General features: G+C 40.6%; 1 protein-coding gene and 1 long non-coding RNA gene across 9 annotated transcripts in view; one reads left to right on the top strand and one right to left on the bottom strand.

Annotated features, from left to right (window-relative positions):
- AK4 (adenylate kinase 4) overlaps positions 1-25,339 on the top strand; it is a 74,581-nt gene that overhangs the window by 34,981 nt on the left and 14,261 nt on the right. For 7 of the 8 annotated variants that reach the window (XM_078451819.1, XM_060623934.2, XM_060623935.2 and 4 more), the window contains one exon: positions 5,652-5,771. The exons of the other annotated variant lie outside the window; for it this stretch is intronic. In XM_078451819.1, coding sequence (XP_078307945.1) covers positions 5,663-5,771 — 109 coding nt within the window. In that variant the 5' untranslated portion in view covers positions 5,652-5,662. The remainder of the gene's footprint in view (positions 1-5,651; positions 5,772-25,339) is intronic. 8 annotated transcript variants of the gene reach the window in all.
- Positions 15,224-21,865, bottom strand: LOC132672183 (uncharacterized). The gene is made up of 2 exons (XR_009607405.2): positions 21,372-21,865; positions 15,224-17,912 (listed from the first exon to the last, which is right to left on the bottom strand). It is a non-coding gene; the product is annotated as an uncharacterized LOC132672183 (long non-coding RNA).

The raw sequence follows: 25,339 nt of genomic DNA, 5'->3' as shown, positions 1-25,339 counted from the left end.
CAGGAGTCTTGCTGTCAAGGTGTGTAGAGTCAGTGGTCTTAGAAAACCTTCATGACAACCCCACCTAATCACTCCTTAGGTGTTATCTATTGTGCTGGAAGACTTCAAAGAAATCATTAAGTCCTTGACCTTTACAAGCAGGACATAATAAGGCATGTGTAAGGCAGGGGTGCAGGTCCTGAGAAGAATAGAGGTAGCAAAAAGCAGTCCTTTATGGGGTCCCTTCAGTCTCCATGTCTCAAAGGTATTCTCTCAAGGGGCAGAATGTCTTCTAAGGTTGCTTCTGCTTTAGTGCAGTCTATTGTCTCCTGCTTGGATTATTGTCACAGGCTCTTTGGCTTTCACCACACCAACCCAATCTAGAGGTCACAGTGTGGTGGGCACGTGACCTGTGTACTCACACAAGGATTTGCACTTAGTTTAATGCTTTGCTGTTGCCATTTAGAGATTTCTAATTTTTGAACAGGAAGTCTCCATATTTTCATTTGGACTGGGTCCTGTAAATGCTGGTCTTGGCTGTGGGAATGGCATGTCTAAACCTACATGTTAAAAAAAAAAATATTTCCCACCTGTCTAGCTGCATCTCTCATGATGCTTTTCTCTGTACTTGAAGTTCCTCCAGGTATGCCAAGCAGCCCCCTGCTTGGTGGCATTATTGGCTCATGGTGTTTCTTTCTCCTCATTTTCCCTATTCGACCTTGTTCATCGCTATACATGGTTTAAAATACTGATGAAATAAGACTGAGCTGTGAAACCTGACATGGCCATCTCAACTAGTACTGATCATACTTTGTCTCATATCTCCCTTGAAAAAGTTGGCACATGGCAAGGTTGAGCTGTATTTGATCTTAGGATCATGGTTCTGTAATAGATATACAGAAAGATCAGATTGATTTTTGCCGGGGGTGGGGGGAAATTATCTATCATCCTTAGGTATTCATTCATTCATTCATGCAACAAATTGTTATGGAGTTATCTCATACATGCCAAGCTATATTCTAAGTACTGAGGGTATGGCATTGAACAAAGTACCTCAGTTTTTCTGAATGAATTAATAATATTCTTGTTGGGGGAGGTAAAAAGTGAATTGATAAATAGATCAATACATAATATGTAAGATCTGGGGTTGTAGAAGACAGTGCAAAGCAAGATAAGAGACTAGAGGGTGATAGGGATGTGTGTCTGTCCTTGTGCTATTTAGATGGGGTGGAAGGCCTGTTTGAGGTAAGACTTATCAGAGATCTGAGTGAAGTGGGGGCTTGATCCATGTGAAATTCTTGGGGAGAGAGTGTTCTTGGCAGAGGGAGCAACAAATGAAAAGTTCTTAAAGTGAGCACATGAATGTGATTGTCAGAAAACTACAGGGAAGCTGGTGTGGCTGGAGTAGAGTGGACAATGGAGAGGAAGTAGGAGATGGCTTCAGGGAAGGAGGGCCTGATTACACAGGGCCTTGTAAACCAAGGTGAGGGCTTTGGGTTATACTCTGAGTGAGATGGAAAGGTCCTGGAGGATTGCAGTTGGCTTGCATTTTCAAAGGTTCACTTTCCTATCATTTATGCAAAGGAGCCATCTCAGATGCTACTGAGAAGTGAAGCAAGCTAAGAGTTGAGAATTGGCTGTTCAAGTAATGTAATGATTTGTTTGGTTGACTAGTGTGCAGAAGACCCCAGAAGCAATCTGTTGATTTTGTGGCAGGTCACAGATTGCTATGAGTAAAGGACCCACTTTGATCTTATCTCAGAGATTCTTTATCAGTGTGATTCTTTGGCCAGTTGTCTCTTTTTCACTATGTAAAGATTTGTGCAGTGGTCTTGGAGTATAACTCATTGCTTTTTTTTTTTTTTTTAAGTTTATATATTTTGAGAGAGAGAGAGAGAGAGAGCAGGGGAGGAACAGAGAGAGGGAGAGAGATCGGACCCCAAGCAGACTCTGTACTGGCAGCACAGAGCCCGACATGGGGCTTGAACTCATGAACTGTGAGATCATGACCTGAGCTGAAATCAAGAGGCAGATGCTTAACTGACTGAGCCACCCAGGCGCCCCAAATATATTTAAAATTTTTTTAATGTATATTTTATTTTTGAGAGAGAGAGAAAGAGAGAGAGAGAGACAGAGCATGAGTGGGGGAGGGGCAGAGAAAGAGGGAGGCAGAGGATTCGAAGCAGGCTCCAGGCTCTGAGCTGTCAGCATAGAGCCTGATGCGGGGCTCGAACTCACAAACCGCAAGATCATGACCTGGGCCTAAGCCAGCACTTAACCGACTGAGCCACGCAGGCACCTCCATTGCTTCATTCTTTCAGCTCTGCTTTTTACTAATCTGTGGCCTCCGCTTAACCACCAGGGCCATCTGGGGCCATGGTTGTGATTTCTTTCCTCACAGTGTCATTGCTTGCTCTGCAGCCATCTTCACAACAGTTACTGTTGCACTTTTATGTTTTGATCATTTGGCTTGGATATGACAGACGCTGTGGAAATGTAATGGCAGGAACTTCATGTTCAATTAGATATAAAGAATGGGGGAAGTCAAGAAAATCAAGACAACTGGTGTTTACTCTTACATGACATCTGAGGAGAGTAATGTTATAAATACCAGGGCAAGAGCATGTGGGAGGGGAAGGTATGATTTTGGCCATGATAAGTTTGAGGTATTAGAGGGGGTACATATTGCACCATCTAGCAAATATTTAAAGGCCTCAGGGGCATCATCTGGCTACTGTTCTGCATTAAACTCCTGAGTCCAAAAGTATCCCAATACCATAAATCCTCACCCAAAAGGACCTTAAACATTAAGTAGCCCAATCCCCAACCAGTTTTCCGAATCTGTCTATAATATCCTGTCTTAGGCAGTCTTTGAATCTCTATTCAGACATTCCTTAGGCCATTTTTTCTCTACCCATTTGTAATTCCCATAACGAGTCCTAATTGTAAGCCCTGGGGATTAAGTAAAATAATGCCCTTTCCATGTGTCAAGTATCAGGATATGGGCAAATTGTTTTCATGCCCTTCTCTGGATCTTCTCTTTTCCAAATGAAATGTTTCCTATGCTTTCACTGTCTCCTCATGGGATATTTGGAGACAATTCACGTCTTGGTCTGTTATCTTGGAAGATGTCTATATATATTTTTTTTTGTTTGTTTGTTTAAATCTGTCTTAATGTTTGGCAGATGGGACTAAGAACAGGGCTCTGGCACTGGGTATTGTATGGAAACCAATTTGACAATAAATTTCATATTAAAAAAAATAAAAAGGAAGCTGGTATTAAAAAAAAAAAAGAACAGGGCTCTGCGGTTGGCCTGACCATTGCAGAGTAGGACAGCACCAATCTCATCAGTTACTCCAAGCATACCATCCGACAGTGATTTTCCTGATATAAAACATACATCGTATACAGGTATTACCAAGAGAACAGAAAGCATATGTTCGCCCAAAAACCTGTACGTGAACATTCCTTGTAGTGTTACTCATATTAGCCAAAAAGTAGAAACAATGCAAATGCGTATTAACTGATGTATATAAACAAAATATGGTACACCCATACAGTGAATGATCAACCATGAAAATGGATGAAGTACCACTTGAAAACATTATGCTAAATGAAAGAAACCAGACACAAAATACCACATATTGTATGATTCCATTTATATGAAGTGTGCACGATAGGCAAATCTGTAAAGACAGAAAGTAGATCAATAGTTGCCAGGGGCTAGACAGAGGGAGGAGGGAATGGGGAGCGATTGCTAATGGGAACAGCGTTTCTTTCTGAAGTGATAAAAATGTTCTGAAATTAGGTAGTGGTGATGGCTTCACAGCATTGAGAATGTATTAAAAATTACTGAGTTGTACACTTTAAAGTGGTGAATGTTAATGGTGTGTGAATTGTATCTTAGTAAAGCTGTCATAAATATGGGTATTACTTCCTATCTGAAGGTGAGGATCTTATGAGGATTAAATAACACATACAAAGTGCTTAAAGCACAGTGCCTGGTATAATATGTTTCTTAATATGTTAACATAGTATGTTACTTTATTAGTGATTAATATTGTTGCTCTTCATGAAAATAACACTGCTTAAACATTGGTAGGTAAGCTGCAACTTTTATTCACTGCTCCCTTTGTGCATTATTACCTGTTACCTAGTATAGAGTTAATAAATACTTTGTGAATGAATCTGTTTTTGTTCATATGCATGTTTAGCCACATTTGCCAAAGTGGTTGTCTTTTGCTGTTGTTCTTTGCTGCATGTTACTGAATCAGCATCATTGGATCTAACTTTGAGCTTGTAGTAGTAGCAATCAGAGCCAATAGTTTGAGCCAGTAGTAGTAATCAGAGTGATATGAATCTCTTGACAGTGCATATTTCAGAGTTGGAGTTAGGAGTTTTGACTCAGTTTGGGGAAGGAAAGGTTCTACCTTGAATTCAAGTGAAGGTAGGGACAAAGTGATTCTTGAGCTTTTTTGCAGTAACATAATTCTGCTTTATGTTTTTATAAGAACATAATTGGCCTTTCTTAAAGTCAACATCAAATATAGGCAATATGCTAGATAACAGTGCAGTGAATATCTTCTTGGGGACACTGGTGGTTGAAATTGTATCAGTCACTTGAAATGTAAATTAATATTTATTATAAAGGCATAAAATATGGTCCTATTTAATAACCATTGTGAATGTAGCCAACTGAATAAAAACAATAAAGTTCGAATAAATAAATAAATAAATAAAGCATAATTGGCCTGTCAAAAATGTGGTTCTTAATGGTTTATTATCAGTTCTCTGAAGAGTAGAGGACTTAATCTTGGTTTAAAAAAAAAATCTGTTCCTAGAAACTTAACAGATTTAAACTGATAATTTGTTCCACTGAACCTAACCCACAATTTCCACATATAAGAAATTATTTTAAAATAAGATAGAAACATTTTTTCTCTGAAAAAAAATTTTTTTTTAAAAATTCACATCCTTTTATATATGTTAACTAACTTGGATGTAAATTCAAAAAAATAATAATAAAAATAAATTCACATCTTTTTATAAAGTTGGCATTCTAATAACACTGAGTTGCTTCTACAACTGTATCAGCAAGGTGCCATCTACTTATTCTGAGGTTCATGAAGAGAAGTTTGTGTTTGTATTATCCAGCATTCTTTCTAAGACCAGTGGAAATGTTTTCCTTTGGTCTCTAAGGAATGGTTGTGCTTCTCAGCTTCTTTCAGCCTTCTGCATCCCATGAACCATATAGTTGATCACATTTCCTGGCTGTCGTAAACCATTGGGGGGCTCAGTGTCCACTTCGCGGCTCTCAACTCTGGGAAGTTCCAGGACTTCTGTCCTGGCCTTTCACGAACCACCCCTTCCTCTGGACTCCCAACTTTTGTTTCTTACTTTTATCTTCTCTTCTAATTTATAGAAATACTCTTTTATTTTAATTTCTGTTTGTGTATATCTTATTTATCTTCAAAAGCTGCTTTTATAATTCTTTGGGAGACAAGGCTACCATTGTTGAAACCAGTATTCTAAAAATTACCCCCAAAACATCTACCTATAACTTTCCCCTCATACCAATAGGGAGGAATGGAAGAGAAGGCAAAAGGAGTTTGTAAGCTTTTCTTTTTTTGAAGCTTTTTTGAGTGTCTCTTTTTCCTGTTTTTTTTAATAGAAGTTGGTGATATGGCAAAGCAGTACATAGAGAAAGGTCTTTTGGTTCCAGATCATGTGATCACACGCCTAATGATGTCGGAGTTGGAGAATAGGCGCGGCCAGCACTGGCTACTAGATGGTGAGTTGAACCTGTGGGTAAGCTGGATTTCTGTGACTAGTTGGTTGTGCACACTCCCTTAATTTCTGACCCACTGCAAAATACTTTTTCTTCCAAGCTTTCAGTCATTTATTTAGGCATATTCCAATTTGGCAAAATGATAGAAACTCACTGTGATAAAGCCTTTTCATTTCTGTCTCCAGACTACCATCCCTGGAGCCATTGACTTGAAGCAAACCTTTACTGAATTCCCTTTACTGTTACAGTTTCGATGGTGCTCCTTGTTTCCATGACTAAGTTGTCATAGGTATGACGCATCTTAAATCAGAGGTTCTTTCATTTATAATAGGCCACACAAATTAACACCATGAGTTACCATTTTTCATCTGTCAGGTTAACAAAGATAGAAAATCTGAAGATCTTTTATTGAGTGTAAAGGAAATAAATATTATTGAGAGTATAAAACAGGCAACCATTGGAGGACAGTTTAGCCATCTTTATACTTTTTTTTTAAGTTTATTTTTATTTATTTTGAAAGGGAAAGAGAGAGCATGTACATGTGAGAGCATGGGGGAGAGCAGGAGGGACAGAGAGAGAGAGAGAGAGAGAGAGAGAGAGAGAGAATCCCAAGTAGGCTCTAAGCTGTCAGCACAGAGCCCAACGCAGGGCTCAGTCTCAGGAACTGTGAGATCATGACCTGAGCCGAGACCAAGATTTGGACACGTAACTGAGTTGTCCAGGCGCCCCAGCATTCTTTATATTTCCTGACTCAGCAGTTCTCTGCCGGATTTCTTCCTAAAGAAAGGTTGTCAAGGTTGTCTGTTCTCATCATTATTTGTAACTAGCAAGACACTGATAACGACAAGTATCTATCATAGGGATGCCTTAAAAATTAGTATGTCTGTTAACCGAATAATGTGTACCTATGTGTTGGCATGGATAGATCTCTAAGATGCACTGCCGAGTGAAAACAGCTAGCTGCAGTAGAGTCTCTCTCATATACTATTATTTATGTAAACATGGAAGGATGCTGTGGTATTTATTACTCTCTCCATGTAGAAATACATGCATAAGCTCTCTTTGAAAGGATATTAAAAAGACTAGTCTTTGATACTGTTTGATTTTTTTTTTTTTTTTGAGTATGTATTTAAGTAAAACCTGGACCTTATTTAAGACCTCTATTAGAGGTTCCTAAACTTTTTAGGCAAATGGGCTCCTTGATGACAACTATGATATTTCTCCTAGGAAATGCCTGCAGATGCTTACACACGACATATTATACAATTCTCCATGAAGCTGAAATTCAGAATCTTCTACTTTAAATTTTAAGAAAAACAATGGACTGGGTGGATTATTTCTTATTCTTGAATAGCAAGATTCCTGGGTACAATAAAAATAGAAACTTGATGAGCATGCTACTTTCTAGGACCACAGAATGGCAGAGAATGAGATTTCTCTATGAGGAACTTGTTTCCATTGCAGAGCGGTTTTTAGTTCACACAAGGCACTCAATCCCATATTAATTTTGTGAAACTGAAGCTTCAGGAAGTTGTGACAGTTGAAACCTTGATGTTTGCCAGCCACAGAGAAGCCAGATGAATTGCCTACATTTAAACTATGAGATTGGCTATATTTCTCCTAAAGTCTGGAACCATGAGTCTCCAAAATGACTAGTATGGTGCGGTCTTTATTGTCTATCAGTGTTTCTCAAAGTGTGTAGTGTGCAGTGTTAGTAATTGCTAGACAAGAAAGCAGATGTGTCAAGTTAAATATTAAAAGTTGCTAGCATTGGGGCGCCTGGGTGGCGCAGTCGGTTAAGCGTCCGACTTCAGCCAGGTCACGATCTCGCGGTCCGTGAGATCGAGCCCCGCGTCAGGCTCTGGGCTGATGGCTCGGAGCCTGGAGCCTGTTTCCGATTCTGTGTCTCCCTCTCTGTCTGCCCCTCCCCTGTTCATGCTCTGTCTCTCTCTGTCCCAAAAATAAATAAAAAACGTTGAAAAAAAAAATTAAAAAAAAAAATTGCTAGCATTTATTGAGTACTTATTGTGTGCAAGCATTGTTTGGAACACCTGATATTTTTTCATTCAATCCCTACAATACTGTAAGAAGTAGATACTGTTATTCCCATTTAATAGATTAGAAGACTGAGGCAAAGTAGGGTTTAGCTAACTGCTCAAAGGTAGTAAGTGCCAAAGTTAAACACGTTTTCTTTACTTTAGGACTTCATTGAAACTTTAATATAATGCAATTTAACTCTTCACAGAAGGAGACATCATGAGGCATTTTCTGAATTTATTTGATTTTAGAATCCCCCACCTCATTCCCAACACTCACCAAGAACCTACAGGGTTTGTTCTGTGGAGCATTCATTGTGAACTACTATTTAACATATATTCCTCACTTTGTAGGTTTTCTGAACAGTTGACTATAAAGTAGATCATGTCTTTCTAGACTTTGGATTTAAAAATTTGGAACTCTGTTCTCATGGGACTAGAGGGAACAGGTGGATTGAATTTAAAACTTTTGCTGAGAGAAAGGCTATAATGGCCTACAAAAGGCATCCTCTTATTCATTGGGCAATAACGAATAAAGCTCCTCTTGTGTGTCAGAAATTACTAGGTGCTGTTGATAAGATGCTAAGACACTGTCCCTATCACAGTAGGGGAATCGGTAAAATAGTTACTGATAGCAGAATAGAAGCATATATATGAGGTACCCCGCAGACACAGAGAAGAAAATTATGTTCTGGTAGTGAGAGGAGGTACTGGAACAGCGTTATGGAAAAAGAGATAAATAGAGGTTCCGCAGGTTGATGAATGGGGGTTGGAAGGCAGATGTTCTCTGCAGAAGGGCATGTGAACTAGGTAAGAAAAGGATGACATAGCTTAGTATTTTCCTGGGCCTGCAAGCAGAGGCAGGCAGGGGAAATCCTGGAGTGGATGGTGTTTGATTCAGTACAAAGATGATGGAACCAGAAATTGTTTGCTCCCGGGACCATTGAAAAGTTAATTAGGGCCATAACATGATCAGATTTGTGTCTCAGAAAGACTGTTCTGTTAGCAGAGGAGAGAGTAGGTGGTGGGGCAGGGATGAGGTGGAGGCTAGAAGCCAGATACAAGACTGTTGTAATATTTGGACCATGGGATGTTGAAAACCTGAATTTGGGCAATGGTGGTAGGATGGAAAAGAGGCACCATCCAGGAGAGAATGGATTGAGGGGGAAAAATTGACAGGAGGTATGAGTGAGGTTAGCTACTACAGCCCTGTGGTTTTCTTTTTTTTCCTTCCCTCCCTCCCTTCCTTCCTTCCTTCCTTCCTTGCCTTACCTTGCCTTTCTTTTTTTTTCTTTTTTCTTCTCTTCTCTTCTCTTCTCTTCTCTTCTCTTCTCTTCTCTTCTCTTCTCTTCTCTCTTCCTTTTCTTTTCTTTTCTTTTCTCTCTTCTCGTCTGGTCTCGTCTCGTCTGGTCTCGTCTCTTCTCTCTTTTGTCTTCATACAGGGCTTGGATTCAAGAAGAGTGTGGGATCAAGACCCGAGCTGAGATCAGGAGCCAAACTCACTTAACCAGCTGAGCCACCCAGGCACCCCTGGAGTTTTCTTTTCTTTTTTAGAGATTTTAATTTTTCAAGTAATCTCTATACCCAATGTGGGGCTCCAATTCACAACTTGAGATATAGAGTCCACATGTTCTACTGACTGAGCCAGCCAGGTGCCTCCTGGCTTTTATTGCTCACGGAGGTTTGCACTTTTTGTTTCTTGACTGTCATTGCCTCCTTTGCACTTCTCTAGGCCACTTTAATTTCTCCAGGCGCGACACATTGACTCACAAAATGTAGTCCTCCACAGTGTGTAGGTGTTTGCCATGATGGGTAAACTTTGACTTTGCCACCACCTGACTAAATTTCTCTGGTTTAAATTCTTTAATTGTAAAGCTTGTCACCTTGCAAAGCAAACTTCTGTAGTTTTAGTGTAAACTTTGTTTTAAAAAAGGATTGTCTATATTAAACTCCTTTGGAAAGGTGGTTAGTGTAATAACCACTAACCCCAGTTAGGTACCAGACTGCCCGTTTTTTTTTTTTAATTTTTTTTTTCAACGTTTTTTATTTATTTTTGGGACAGAGAGAGACAGAGCATGAACGGGGGAGGGGCAGAGAGAGAGGGAGACACAGAATCTGAAACAGGCTCCAGGCTCCGAGCCATCAGCCCAGAGCCTGACGCGGGGCTCGAACTCATAGACCGCGAGATCGTGACCTGGCTGAAGTCGGACGCTTAACCGACTGCGCCACCCAGGCGCCCCTCAGACTGCCCGTTTGAATCCCAGCTCTGCCATTTACTGGCAGTCTGTGACCTTGGGAAAATTGTTTTACCTCTGTGGGCATTTTATTCCTCATGGAAAACAGGGATTAGGAAAGGGTTTGTAAGGATGAAGTGAATATATGTAATGTTCTTAAAAGAATGCTTGCCATATAATAAGTGCTATATAGATATGCTATTATTATCTGTCCTAAGTGATATACAGGTCCTGAATGTTTTGTTTTTGTTTTTGTTTTTTTGGTGACTACATGAAGTGTTAAGTACAGGAATAATTTAAAAAATATTTAACCATGCGAAATTGAAGGTCAGTTTTAGTTATGGAATGCTTCTGTGTTTTGCTTTTGCCATAACTATTCCTCTCAGGGAGAATAACTAAAGTTCTTTTACATCACAGGCCTGTTTTTAGTGAAGTGCGTCAGTATCATGGCTGATTTAGTTTGTATCTTTCTCCTTGAAGACCCATCTGGTCACTTTTTCAGTTGTGATTTTCCTTTAAAGCTCTGGAATAAATCCATTTGGCAAAGTGAGGAGTGTTAAGAATGCCTCATTCTGTGTTCAGCCTTAAACTCCTTATGTTACAGGGCACATGCTCTGTGGAGGACGTGCCTGTTGAGTGTGCTAAAGGTGATTGAATGTGCAAAGGTCGAGAAAAGAATTCTGGATGACAGATGACTCATCATCTTGGTCCATATGTCTGTAGAGAGGCATCTGCAAATGGTGGGTGGAAACAAGTAGAGTGGACGCAAGCCAAGGGAAGGCCAGGAGGGGTTGGTGGATGGGGTGCCTGAGTGCTGTGTGGTTTGGTCAGCTATGTCCTTGCTAAAGATAGTTCAGCTCTACCTTACCTTTGCAGTTTTCTCTCCAGCTGAGTAAGAAACTGTTTTATGTGTTAATACTTGTATACATTTGTGGGGGCTTTTCTCCTTTTTTCTTTCTCTCCCTCTTTGTTTTATTTCCTTAGAAGTTGAATGTGTGAGAACAGTTTTAAAAAGTTTTCTTTAATATTTAAGACAAATATTCTACTAGAAGAATGGAATGTTCGCTGCAAGCTTTCTAATTTTGTTATAAAACCATGCATGTTTTTTTTTTTCCAGTTTCATATAAAGAAAGTATTTACTACTTATTAGGTGAAATAGCTAGAGAACAGTAACCATCTCTTTAAAACGAATATAAATTCTTCGCTTTTTAAAAATAGGGCTGGCAGCTGGGTGGGGCCGGTAGGGAGATGTGTTGGTAATAGGGGTTTTCATTTCTAAATTTGACTGCCAACCTGTGTATTTAAATAGTAGCCTACAAGTTCTCAAACTCCTTCCTAATTTATCTACAGGTAACAAGAAGTAACAGAATTGTCTACCATACGATTTTAGGTGAGGCATCAAAATATTTAAAATTGGTTGTCACAGTTTGGTTTCATAAAAAAATATTAAATTTTAGAATAATGAGTGGAATATAATTTAAGCCTTTCATTGGAATAAAGATCCCTTTGGAATGAGAGTTATCATTCAGTCTGTGGTTGTATGTTTCATTTGTGGTTCAGCGCAGTGTTGAATGCTAATAACTAGGGCTTTCTGTAGATAATTCTGGAATTTTTTTTTTTTTACCAGAAGTCAGAGTTGCTTGAATGTGTGCAGTGTTTGTGTGTGTTTGTTTGCCCTGAGAGTTAAATGATCTCAGATCTGCAGTATTTCCAAGGTACATACTTACTCAGAGCCCTTGGTAACCAAGTAAATGGTGGATGGTAGGAAACCAAACTATGTATGATAGCCATGTAGCCGTAATAGTCACCTCCAGAATAGAGCATCTGTAAAATTCTGTTTTTAAAACAAACTTGACATTTTTTATCATCTTCTTGGAAGAAGGAATTACACCTGCTTTTGATTATACTTTGTAACATCATTACTAAATATTCAGATATTCTTCAATGAAAGGATTTGTAGACATGTCATTAATTTCAGGTTGAATATTGTACTAGGGGAGAACACATGACTTCACCAGGGGAATATGGGCAAAAATAGGAAATGGTATCTGTGTATACTTTAAATGAAACTTAAAAAAATAAATCAATGAAACTAAACAATAATATTGGTCGAGTTACACAGGAAAAGACCATTACTCAGCAAGGTTAGGTTATGAAAAGTCATTTTGGTCACGCCTGACTTGAAATTTAGCACACTCTCATCTTGTGATATACCTTATCCAAAGAGCGGAGCCTGTTCAGACTTTATGTCTAGCTATTGATTTCATTAAAGCTAGTGCAGCCTCTTTGTTAATGGTCCCAGGCGATTGTGCAAATTTCTTTCGGTTCTGAGTCTTCATAATTTTTCCTACAACTGAGTATTTATTGAGCACCAACTCTGTGCCAGGCACTGTCAAGACACCACAATAGAGCAACATACTAGGTGGGACCTGGCCTTCTTGGCATTTAGAATCTAGTGGTGATTCAGCTTTTGTGCTGCCCTAGGCAATGAGGATTGCCTTTGATTTCTGTGATTTAAATCTAACCTATAAGAACTTTGTTTTTATTCTATGACTTCCCTACTTTCAGTGTCCTTGGTGTCTGTATGAGCTCAGAGGATCGGACTGAAAAACATGGTAAAATAAAGCCTTGGGTATCTTCTCTTGTTCATTTGATTGGATTCTCTCCTGAGACCCTGTTCCCATGTCCATTTCTGGTGGCTTTTTTCTCCTGCGTGATCTGACTGCTGTTTTGGGATGGGGAACAATTTTAATATGGCAGGTAACTCTGAGTTTGTTTATTCGCTCTGTGTTTCCAGAGAATGACTAGATTTTAACAAGTAAGCATTAAGGGCCATATGGAAAACATATGTATACAGATATTTGAACACACCCTAGAAAAACTTGGTTCAGAGATCAAAACGCAAATTGAGTTATACATTTTATGGTGCGTCTTGATGAGCTTGGCATTGGTCTGTCTGAGGAGGGAATAGCATATTTTCTGAGCTTAGTCCAGGAGGAGCAAATGCTGAATAAATAACTGCAGTCTAGGACCTTGGGAGCCCCAGTGGAGGGGGTGAAAGGTGAGAGGTAGCACCCAGGAGAAAGGAACTGACCCTATCTTAGGGGTGAGGGAGGCAGCTGTTAAATGGAAGGCTTCCTGGAGAAGGTGACAGCAAGAACTAAGTTTTGAAAGTGAGAATAAAAGCTTAATCTTCTAGGTGGAGGGATCACTATATGCAAAACAGCATGGTGTATTCTGGAAACCACAGGTAATTGGATAATTCTAGAGCTGAAAATATGAGCATATGAGGTCAGAAAAGTGGGTGGGGGCAAAAGTTAAACACTTCATGAAATTCAAATACAGGGCATTGAATAAACATCAAAGTCAATACTAATTTTTTTTTTTTTTTACATCTATTCATTTTTGAGAGACAGAGCACAAGCCGGGGAGGGGCAGAGGGAGAGGGAGACACAGAATCCGAAGCAGGCTCCAGACTCTCGAGCTGTCAGCACAGAGCCCGACGTGGGGCTTGAGCTCACAAACTGCGAGATCATGACCTGAGCAGAAGTTGGACGCTTAACCGACTGAGTCACCCAGGCGCCCCAACATCAAAGTTAATATTAGAAATGAGTTAGGAAGCTTAAAATGTAAAACTTTGAGTTTGAAAGAATAACTTATTTTTTAACTTTTTAACCAACACTTTAAAATTAACTTAATTTTTAACATGTTTAGATCTACTTTAGATATTAAACTGTGATTTCTATTTGGGCATGTCTCATACACTTTAAGATACACTTAGCCCCTTTGCTGTTGCCACTTAATTAGAAGTCTATAAAGTAAGGCATAGGATGAAGCTGTCTTCAAATCCTAATTTTAGATGGAAGGAGAGCCTCCTTCCCTAATTTATGACACAGGTATCTTGGGAATTGGATGGATTGAGAACATTCATTGCAAAGCTTTATCCAAAGCATCTAAAGCATACTTTGCTAGTTTTTTTTTTTTTTTTTTTCAAATTAAAAAAAATTATTTATTTATTTTGAGGGAGAGCAAGAGCACAAGTGTGGGAGGGACAGAGAGAAGGAGAGACAGAATCCCAAGCACTGCTCCATCAGTGCAAAAGCCCACTGTGGGGATCAGACTCACAAACTGTGAGATCATGACCTGAGCCAAGGTCAAGAGTCAGATGCTTAACTGACTGTGCCACTCAGGCACCCTTTTTTCTAGTTTGTTAATGAAACAATTGCTGGGCATTTACTAAATACACAGCACTATATCAGAACAGTAATGTGGTGGAAAAAGCGCGGACTTATAACTGAATATCATTATGTAATTTATTAGCTCTGTAGTCTTGAGCAAGCAAACTTACTTTTCTTGGATTCTTTTTCCTCATCCATAGAATTAGTAGCAGTATGTATGGCATAGGTTCGCGAGGATTAGCTAACAAATATGACGCTCTTAGTGGAATCCTAAAACGTAGTAGGTGGTCACATGATAGTACGTGTTATTATGTACCGATGTTGTATATACATACCACCACATGTTGATGCTGATACAGATGTTAGAACTTAGCATTTCATTAATAAATGGCTGATAAACTTAAAAATGTCATTTTAATAAGCAAAGATCATCATATTCATCCCTCATTAAGTACACCGGGGGAAAGTATAACTTAACAAAATTCCCCAGCCTCCATTAAACCTTACCTACTAATATAAAACAAAACAATATAAAACTCTGATGACTGCCCTAGTACTAGGAAGAAAAACCCAGATTTTGTGAAGGTGAACAAGTTGATTAGGGTTTAGAGGAGAGTAAGATGTGGGAAAAGTGCAGAGAATTTAATTTTATCATTTGACACTGACTTTATAAAAATGGTACATGATTACTATAAAGCATTCAAGCCATATGGCAAAATATAAGGGAAAGGAGCTAGTCACCTAAAATCCCCGTAGCCAGAAATAATCAGGGTTAACAGTTGAGAACCTGTCATTCTAGACCCCTCCTCACGCACATAGGTGCTTGAAAGTGTGTAAGTGCGGCTCCCATACTTGATGTACTTTTAAAAATATTTAATTTTACTTAAGTTTAACAATAGCAGAGCTAAAGTGAACCTGAAGGAATTATTACTGAATTTCAGATAAAATCTTTCTTCATCACCCAGGATATTCTTGGGAGAGCTCTTTAAGATTATGAAAGCCATTAGGAGTTGACATATTTGTTTTTTTATTTCATACTTCAAATTGAGACAGAGAGATATTGTCTTTCTTCAGTGAACAGTAAGAGGATTAATGTACTTAGGCTTCCTCCCACCTCTTTTCCCCTCCCTCTGTCTGTTTTCAATGGTTTTTGTTGCTAAAATCTATTATAAGTTTTCTTCTGTAACCTGAATTTCCAATTTTTTTTTTTTTTTGTCTTACATCTAAAAGATTTAAATGAATTCTGTGGCCTGGTTTTCTCACACAGTACCACATCTCTGTTTCTTTTGTTTTGACGATTCTTCTCGTTACTTCTGTGAATAGACTAGAAACCATCAAATTATACACTTGAAACAAGTGAATTGTTTGGCATATGAATTATGTCTGAATAAAGCTGTGCTACTTTTTACCACAGCTTTTCCATTCATCATTACCGTGGTCAGCTGGATCTTACTGGATAATTTCCTCCTGCTGTTCTTTCCCTCCTTCCTTCCCTCCATTGTAACAGAGGGGCTCATGTGATGCCCTCTTCCCTGAGTTTTCACGTTTGAGAACGCCTCCTCATCATTCAGCAGGTTCAGCTGGCTGTGATATTCCTGAGTGACCCCTGTGTCCTTCGGCACTTTGCAGCCTCTGTTTCATCTTGTTCCGACCTGGATTATTGCTCTGCAAAGCCCTGAGGCCAGTGTGACTTTTGACTATGATTTTTTTTTTCTTCCTGTATAGACTTCCTGAAGAATTGTTTCCTCATACTTGAAGTAAATAGACCATCTCAGTGTTGTTTCTTGTCCTCCCTCTTATAGGTACTGTGTTCTTTTGATCTCCAATTCAGTTCTTTTCCTTTCAGGAAAGTTCTCCTGTATTATATCTTTTTTGTCCTTTTGTTCAGTTTTTCTATTTTAAGAAAATATATCCACTTACAGTGGATATTATTGAATATTCTTTGTCTTTATCATATTTTAAAGTTTCATGTTTTTTGTGTTTCCTTTTGCCTTCATCTATGTTCAGACCTCTTTTCTTGAGGGCAAGGGAGGGCAAAACTTTGTTTTTATTCCCTAATGATGTCACAGTTTCCTTACGTTTATGTGCTGTATGTGCTAATGCTGCCAGGCCTTTGCACTCCCTGTGCCCTCTACCTGCAGCACTGTGCCTTGAGATGGTCATGAGGATGCTCCATTCACATCTTTACTCAGATATCCTCTCCTTGCCGAGTCCTTCTGGTACTATCCTGTCTACCCATTTCATTCTTTCTTCTTACCTTATAATCATGTAACTTACAGATTGATCTGGATGTTGATATTTTATACCTTCCTGTACCTACAATTATGTTTGACATGTAGAAAAAGCTTATAAATACTTGTCTGATGGTAGGTCTCACCTACCATGTATATGTACACCATATACCTGGGAGCTGAGCCCATGGTGGGCCATACTCAGCCTCTGTTCTTTTACTTGGGGCAAAAATACGGGCCTGTGGTGAAATCATTTACAAGTTTCTTTTGTCTCAAGTGAGATATAGTGGGACCAGTTTTCCTTTAATTTGTTTATATTGGGACTTGGGTCCCCATATAACAGGTAAACAAAATTCTTAAAGAGAAGGGCCTTTAAGCAAAGGATTTACAGTTAACAGCTCCTTCCTCAATGCAGTATGCATATTCCTTTACTGGCAAAAGGGCTCCATAATTTTTAACTTGTTTAAGAACACAGGTTATAAGCTATGAGTTTCATCTATATCCTTAAACAGGAAAAATCATTGCACTGATGCCAGAGGACCTCAACACCATTTGGGGATTTCCCCAAGAATCCCTGCCTAATAGGAATTCATCTTTTAACTAAGCCACTTAGAAGATCCAAACTTAGGGTTTAAACCCAAATTTTCTGTAGTATGTCTTCTATCAGTGGATCCCGAAGTAGTGATTGTAGCATGTCCAGGTTTTTAAATCATTTACTACTAACCTATGAGCTCCTTGAGAGCAGGAACTATTTATTACAACTCTAAGATACCTAATAGTAGAGTTCCAAGTGTCCCTGGAAGATTTCAGTGAGCAGGAAGTAGGTCCTAAGCTCTCAGCACAGTGGGAAATGTGGAGCTCACAAAGTGATATGATGTAGCTTAAGCTCTTGTTTGCCAACATCTGGAGCACAGCTGTGTCTTAGTCTTTTCACCATCTGTTAATAAAAACTGGAAGAAGTGGAATATGGAGGTCTTGGATACACATACAAGTAAATATTGTGCAAACAGATAAGGTAGTTATAAGATGTAAGATGGAAAAGGCCTTCATCGAGCAGGTTTTGACGGTGATCAATTTTAAGTTGCTAGTGAGGCTTCTGCTTGGTGGTATGAATAGTTTGAATGCCCCTGTGTTAGGGAAGACTATGGTAGAATAACTACCTGCTTTGAACTTCAGTTAATCATTCAGTGATTAATTGTGATGGATTATGGCTTACATATTTTTAACTTGGTTCTTGCTTTCCCAACAGCTGGGAAGAGATGGCTGGTCAGAAGCAACCGTGTTGGCCCCAGATCCTAATGCACATAGGAAGGGGGCCTGGTGTTGTGTGGCCTTTTCATACGTTGCCAGTCCCAGGCGGATGTTAGAAGTTGCCCTTTAAAACTGCGCTTCTATTTCCATCAAGCAGAGGGCTTGCTTTTCTGCCTGGGAATGTGGTGGTGGACTCTGGCTCTCTGCCCTTCCTCTGGAATGAATGCACAACAAATTAGAAAAACAGAAGTGTCCTAGTTCCCCATTCCCCTCCACTGTCTCAGCTTGTTGCTGTGGCACCTCCTGCTTCACCGGCCCTCCCTCAGGCTCTTGGCATGGCTGAGAGGAGCAGATGCCAAGGCCCGGTGGCTGGCACGTCAGGGATTTAGCGACATCTTCCTGCACATGGTGAATCTTTTTTGGGAGGGAGGCTGTCTAAAAAATAACCTGTAGGCACCATAATTAGTGATATAGCATGGTGGATTTTGGGAGAAATTTAACTGCATGAAATTTCAGCTTTCAACATGGATTGGCTATTTGATTAAGCAGGACATGGTAGCTTTTCTAGGCTATGAGGGAGAGGGGACAGCTTAGTATGGAAGCATGAGGTAGGTTTTCTGTACTCCTGGTGAGAAACCACGTGATGGAGTGAGCAGTCTCATATGTGTCGTTACAGGGAGGAAAGCAAGCTCTCTGGGCTTAAATGTGTTCATTATTTTACTTTGCCTGTTGGATTTTCTGGTTTCCTCAACAATTAATGGAATATATTCACTTGGATTAGGTTATCTAGGGAGACTGGGATTCTGCTTGTTAGTCATTTAGAAAATATGTGTTTCAGGATTACTTTTCATGAAAATAAAAGTATACCACAATTTATTGCAGTTCTTTCTAAATTGAAGAATTATTCATGCTGCCACCTGTTGACAGAATTAGAGTGTACATCTAGTCTACTTGGTCAGTAATCCCTGCCTACCAGAATACCAAATCCACATGAAATCTGACTATTCTGTGGAATCTGTTCCACATGGAACAGGGGCTACAAGCAAGCATGTTTAAAGAATACACACCCACAGCTAGAGTGGCAAATTCTCTTCTGCCCACCTGTGTAACCATAGCCTGTCTAGTCTGAATCTCTTAGTCAGAAGATAACCTCTTAGAATGTACTTTTGAATGCTTTATGTATGCATGCATCTAAGTACTTTCATGTCAAGAATGGCTATTCTTATTTAGAGGCAGATTTTCCATTACAAGATTTACGGATCATGCTTTAAATTCCATACATCTGCTAATTATTTGTTTCCTTTCAGATTCCAATATCCTTGCAATTTGAGACACCAAGGAATTAAATCTTACACCATGAGTAGATCTTTGGAAGAGAACACGGATCAGTGGATGTCAGATGTTAACTAAAGAGCAAAATACCCACATGTTTCCTCACCAAAGTTAAAGTGAACATCTCATGCCCTGATACTGGGACACTCTTGGTTGATAAACAGTTTTCACAGTCTTCATATTGTGATCCTCTGACAATATGTTCATTTAAAAAAATATATGTATGTGGTTGGATAATGACTCTTCGCTAAAAATGGTTTAAAATGTCCTGGTCAGGTTGTACCTTATCCGACAGTCTGTTCTTGGCAGCTGATTGATGTGAGAATTACATCTTTGATTTGTTCAGCCCAACTTGAGACACTGATATAAATCACTTCAAAGGATGCTGCCTTTTAGGACACCATTTCATATTGTGTGCCCTGAAGCTTTACATTAGGATGTGTAAGCTGAAGAATATTCATATCTTAAGAGTCTTGTAGACAGATAACCGCCTCTCCTTACTTCATGGAGCCTTTGCCTTCTGCCTAACCAGGGTGACACAGAGCCCCTCTCTAGGACCTGTGATCCCCCAGGTTTTTGACTCTGCACTCCAAACTTCTGTGAGAGCCCCAGCCCACTGCCAGGGCCTTTGTGACATCTTCAGAGATTAGGACACCACACCTGCCCTAACAATTACACTATTTGAAGCTAGTCACTTCCAACTGGGTCTTTTATGTCTGTGATACTTGGTTATTAAGGGAAAGGTAAGCCATCCCTCAGTGTCCTTTTTTCTTCTTTATCCTTTTCTCTTTCTCCATTACTGATTCTCCTCTTCCTCCTCCCCCTAAGTCTTTACTTTTCCACTGTACCCTCTGGGATTCTCTTTCCTTATAACCTTCTCCACCTTCCTCCTCACACCTACTCTGACTCCGCAGAATACCCTACCTTCTGCCTTAAAGTAAACCTGGGTCTCCCCTTCACGTGTGACCTTCTTGTCACACCTCCTGTTATTGAGGAGACTTGTTCTCTTATATGAACATACTGTGTTTGGTGATGGTGATGGCACTATCCTGTCTCCCCACTGCTCCTTTCATACTTTTATAAAGGTTCATACTTACCTGTCATGTCTTTCTTGTTATCAGACTTGCTGTCTGTCCTTTTACCTCCGGTCCCACATGGTCTTCATTTTCCCCCAGTGTTGGCTCTTTGCCCCACTTGCCACACCTCCTCCCACCCTGTGCCGGCTGCTGTGCTGGGATTTACATACAGAAATGTGTTTGTTCCTCACAACTTTCTGGATTGGGCATTACCAGGCTCACTTTATGGGTGCAGAGAGGTGGGTAACCAGGGTCACAACGTGAGCAGGTGGCATAATTGCACCTCAGACCAAGGCAGTGTGTCTCTGGAGCCTGTATTTCTGTCTGCTAAGCTATTTTTCCCTAGTGTGCTTCATGTAGTGTGTACCTTCAATGCCTGTCAGTAGGGAATTGGTTAAATTGTGGTTCATCCAAACCATGGAGTACTCCACAGTTATTATAGCAAGAGAGCAATGCGTATGTATAGAAAAGGATCTCCAAGATCTATGAAAAGAAAAAAGCAAGGTGCAGAACATTTGTGTATGTGTGGAGAGAATCTGACATGTCTGTGCCTGCAGCACCCCGAAGCCACGCAGGATTTGGATTTCTCCAGTCGTTTTGTATACTGACTGCTGTATACTGTATACTGTATAGTAGACTATTGACTACTGTAGCCGTCACGAGCAGGTATTTCTCACAGGCTGCACTTTTCCCCGTGAGAGGAAGACAGCATCGTGTGGTATGTGATGTGTGATTCTGGAGTCAGCACTCGGTTCTTAAATGTGTGGTCTTGGGCAAGTCACTTAACTTTTCTGAGCCTCAGTTTTTACAACTTTAAAATGGGAATGATACCCATTTGCAGAATAATTGTGACTTTTCAGATAATATTTATTCATTGATTCAACAAATATTTATTCAGCACCTATTATGTGCCAGGCACTGTTCTAGGCATGAAGGATGTAGCAGTAAACAGCTTTAAAGGTTCTGCTCTCATTTAGCTAACATCCTAGTGAGAGTAGAAACACTTACAAAATAAAGTAGATCATATGCTATAAAAGATGTTGAAATCTATGAAGAGAAAACCGAAAAAGAGGGGCGGGAGTGAATAGGGGTGCCGTGGGTGGGGCGCAGGTTTAGTTGAACAGGATGGTTAGAAAAGTCCTCACTGACAAGGCATGTTTTGAGCCAAGACTTGTAGGAGCCGAGGGCACACGTAGATACCTACAGCAAGAGCGTGTCACGCCGAGGGGACATAAGCTACTTGTCCAAGGTGGGAATGGACTTACCGGTTTGAGAACAGCAAGGATGTCAGGTGACGTGGGGTGACGGACAGGGATGCTAGGTCAGAGACAACAGGAGCGAGAGTAGGCCGTGTAGGCCCCTGCACAGTTTCAGATTTTCTTCTGCATAAAATCTATCTGGCACAGCAAATAGTGGCCGTGATGATGAGGATGCTACAGGATGCTCTGCTCTTGGGGTGGAAGTAAGATAGATGGGGTGACGTTTAGGATTCTTTCAACAATTATTTTTCATACCTGTGGAAGAACAGCATAGTGTAAGAGAGAGGGGGCACTTCCAAGACCAGAGACCTGATCCTCAATCCTGTTCTGCTGCTGATCCTCACTAAATGCCAGCTTCATCTGTTACACGGAGGGTGATTGTTCCCGCTCTGCCCACCTCATAGGGCCGATGTGCAGAGTAAGAGAGAAGTAAATTTCTATAAATGCTTTGTGAACACCAGACTACAATACATAGGAAGCACACAGGGTGTGTTTGCTGATTGGACATGGACTCAGGAGCCACTGACAGTTACCTCGTCTGTGCGAATGTTCCCCAAAATGAGGCACTCACTTAACGAGAAAGACTGCACAGCTGTCACATTTCTTTTTCACGTTTATTTATTTACTTTTGTGTGTGTGAGAAAGAGAATGGGAGTAGGGGAGGGGCAGAGAGAGAGGGAGAGAGAGAGAATCCTAAGCAGGCTTTGCGCTGTCAGCACAGAGCCCAACGCGGGGCTCGCTCCCACGAACCACAAGATCGTGACCTGAGCTTACCCGACTGAGCCACCCAGGCGCCCCAGGCCGTCACGTTTCTTCACTTGGATTCCATGTTATAGTTAACGCAGGCTGCAAATGGATTAGTTCCTTGGAACTTAATGTCCCGTTGTCACGTCAAGGTACACGTGTATTGTCAGCAGCTTAAGGCTGAACCTTTGCACTGAATTTACCAGTTTCACTTTCACCCAGATCAGAGCTCATCATGATTACGTATTGAACTGGATCAGGAAAGTAGACTTAAGGTGCTTTACTATTCAAAAAACGAGGTAGGTGGTGTGCCAGGTTCAGAGCTTGCCTGGCACGAGCTCCCTTTTGATGGGTGGGTTCCAGAATGTGCAGTCTACGCAGGCTAATAACTAGAGGTGCTGGGCTCTAGTTATGGTAGAGAGCACAGAGCACCAGTGACTCCCCAAACTAGCAAATCTCAGGAAAGGAATTAAATAGAAGCCAGCTGGGGGATGAGGACCTTTCCTTCACGCTGAACTGGGAAACCAGTTGAGCCCCCAGGAGAGCTCTACCTAGAGCAGCAGCAGCCATTTATTGAGTGCTCACTCTGTGCCTAACACTTTACATCTTAAACATTCTAGAAAGATTGTCTCTCTTAATCCTCAAATCAGCCATGCAGTAGGCATTACCTTTTGTTATGGACTGAGTTGTGTCCCCTGCCCCCGCCGCTTTAAATTCATCTGTTGGAAGTCCTGACTCCTAGTACCTTATAATTTGACTCTTTTTTGGAGATAAGGTCACCGAAGAGGTAATTAAGTTAAATGAGGTCATAGGGTGGGCCCTAATCTGCAATGACTAGTGTAGTGTCCTTATAAGAAGAGGAAGTTAGGATACAGGCACACACCGAGGAAAAATTCTATGGGAGACACAGGGAGAAGGAAGCTATCTGCAAGCCAAGGAGTGAGGCCTCAGAAGGAACCAACCCTCCCTGACACCTCGATCTCAGACTTTTAGCCTCCAGGACCATGAGACCTTAAATCTCTGTTGTTCAAGCCACCTGTTCTGTGGTACTTTGTTATGGCGACCCCAGCAAATTGATATGCCCTTGTTGTATATCTGAGAAAACTAAGGACCAGAGAGATTACACAAAGCTGGTGCATGTTCTTGCAGTTCTGGCTAGGGAGAACTGGGAATGAAGTCCAGGTGTGTCTGGTTCCAGACACGTCCCACCGAGCCCTGAGGTTTCTGGCTTACTGCAGCTTCTCCTCACTTTTGAAACCACAGCTGGCATCCAGATCTTTGCCCACTGTTCTGTTATACTGTACTTTCCCTTGCCACACCACTTTTTTTACAGGTAAGATCCTGGACAGGAATAGCATAAACAGGTGGCTTGAGTTAGGGGCTTAGTGAATCTGGAAAGATTTGTCTCTGGGAATTTCCTTCCCAGTTCTCCTCTTGCCATGAAACTGAGGTAAAGAGGATTCTCTGCAAAGTGTTTTTGTACCTGTTTAAAAGAGGTGTTGAAACTTCCCCCGAATGGGATAGAAACAAGTAGTTAGTTTTGCACTTACACTGTTGCTGTCACTGAGAAGTTTGGTGGTTCTTAACCAGTCCGAGTCACCTCGATAACTTTAAAAAATACCTAAGTCTTGCTCCCAGATGATCCATTCTGGGAAGAATGGTATGGAATCTGAGTACCCATAAGCTCTTTTTCCCCCCTTGTAAGTCTTCCCTGATAATGTTGATGTGCCCCATCAGATGGAGAACCCTTAAAGTTGTGGAATGACTTATTTCTCTTGTTGGTACTTCTGAACCATAAAAATGGTTGCATTCCAACAACATTAGCATCTTAAAATATAACTCTTACATTTTAGCTTTCATTATGTAGGCTTCTGTATTTTCCATGGTTCTTTCAACTTTAACACATTTTGAGGATGGGAGGCTATGATAGGAGCCACTGTCCTCTAACAGAAGACCTCTAAGCCACAAGAATTAATGATTCTCTGGTCATTAGTGGGTCTGAATGTGAAAGCCTAGAAAGTAGACACTACGTAACATTTTTGAAATCTGTTTCGAGTTTATTTGGTACACAGTTGCATTTTCCACCCATTCCTCCAGAGGGCACCAGAGTTCAGAAACAGTTGTGGGGGAGTTGAACAGACTGGCCTTTAGGCTAGAAACTTTAGCCGGTAAGATTTGAGCTTTTATTTGTGGGAGGAACTGTTGTATTGTCTTTCAGGGCTTCCTATTCTTTGTTGCGGCTGTACTCAGTTTCCATATTTTATGCAAAGGATAAAGAACAATGTTTTATTGTCAGGATAGTGGCTAGTGATGCTGAGAACCCCAGGACAGGGACTGAGGCTGAGAATTCAGGTCCTCAGAGGAGTGATTTCTAAAATTCTTTGTGCACAATTTTCAGTAAAAATGTTTACTTTATATCTTCAGTATATGGATATGTGTGAATTATGTGCATATACAGTTTTACTACCATATACCTTATAAAATGCACTCTCCAAACTAGAATCTGAAAAACAGTGAACAAAACAGTGCAACAGAGGCTCTATTTTCTTTTCATACTCTAGCAAGGGTCCCTTTGGAAGCCACTGATTTAGAAAATGACTTTTCCTTGAAAAAGGATTTGGGGAAAGCATAGAGATTGATCTTGGGGTTGTTTTGGCTGCAGGCCTCTAACCAGTTGTCAATTTGAAAAAATTTTTTTATTTTTGAGAGAGAGGAGAGAGCATGAGCAGGGGATGGGCAGAGAGAGAGGGAGACACAATCCAAAGCAGGCTCCAGACTCCTGAGCTGTCAGCACAGAGCCTAACATGGGGCTCGAGCCCACGAACTATGACATTATGACCTGAGCAGAAGTTGGATGCTTAACTGACTGAGCCACCCAGGCGCCCCTCCAGTTGTCACTTTGGAGCCTTCATGAAGAGTGGGCTCTGCAGGGAAAGCTAGGACCTGGCAGTCAGGGAAAGAGTGCCCTTCTGGGGAAGGCTCACTGCCCTCACTTTGCTGGAATTTCAGTTTATAATGTCCCAGGTACAGTGCCAGAGAATAACAAAGGGAGTAAAGCATATCTTAAATCCCATTTCAGGAAACCCATCTTCTAAAGCAGACTGTGGTGCACAGTGTAGGGGAACTTAGGCTAAAGTTGACTAATAGACTTAAGTCTGGGGCTCCAGGTTTGCTACCAAAGTTCTCTCTGCAGCATCCCCAGTCTGACCTAGAGTGAGCTGTTGGAGAAA

This window comes from Panthera onca, chromosome C1 (genome assembly GCF_046562875.1).
Source record: "Panthera onca isolate mPanOnc1 chromosome C1, mPanOnc1 haplotype 2, whole genome shotgun sequence".
NCBI classification, from domain to species: Eukaryota; Metazoa; Chordata; class Mammalia; order Carnivora; family Felidae; genus Panthera; species Panthera onca.
This window is presented reverse-complemented; position numbering and strand designations above follow the sequence as displayed.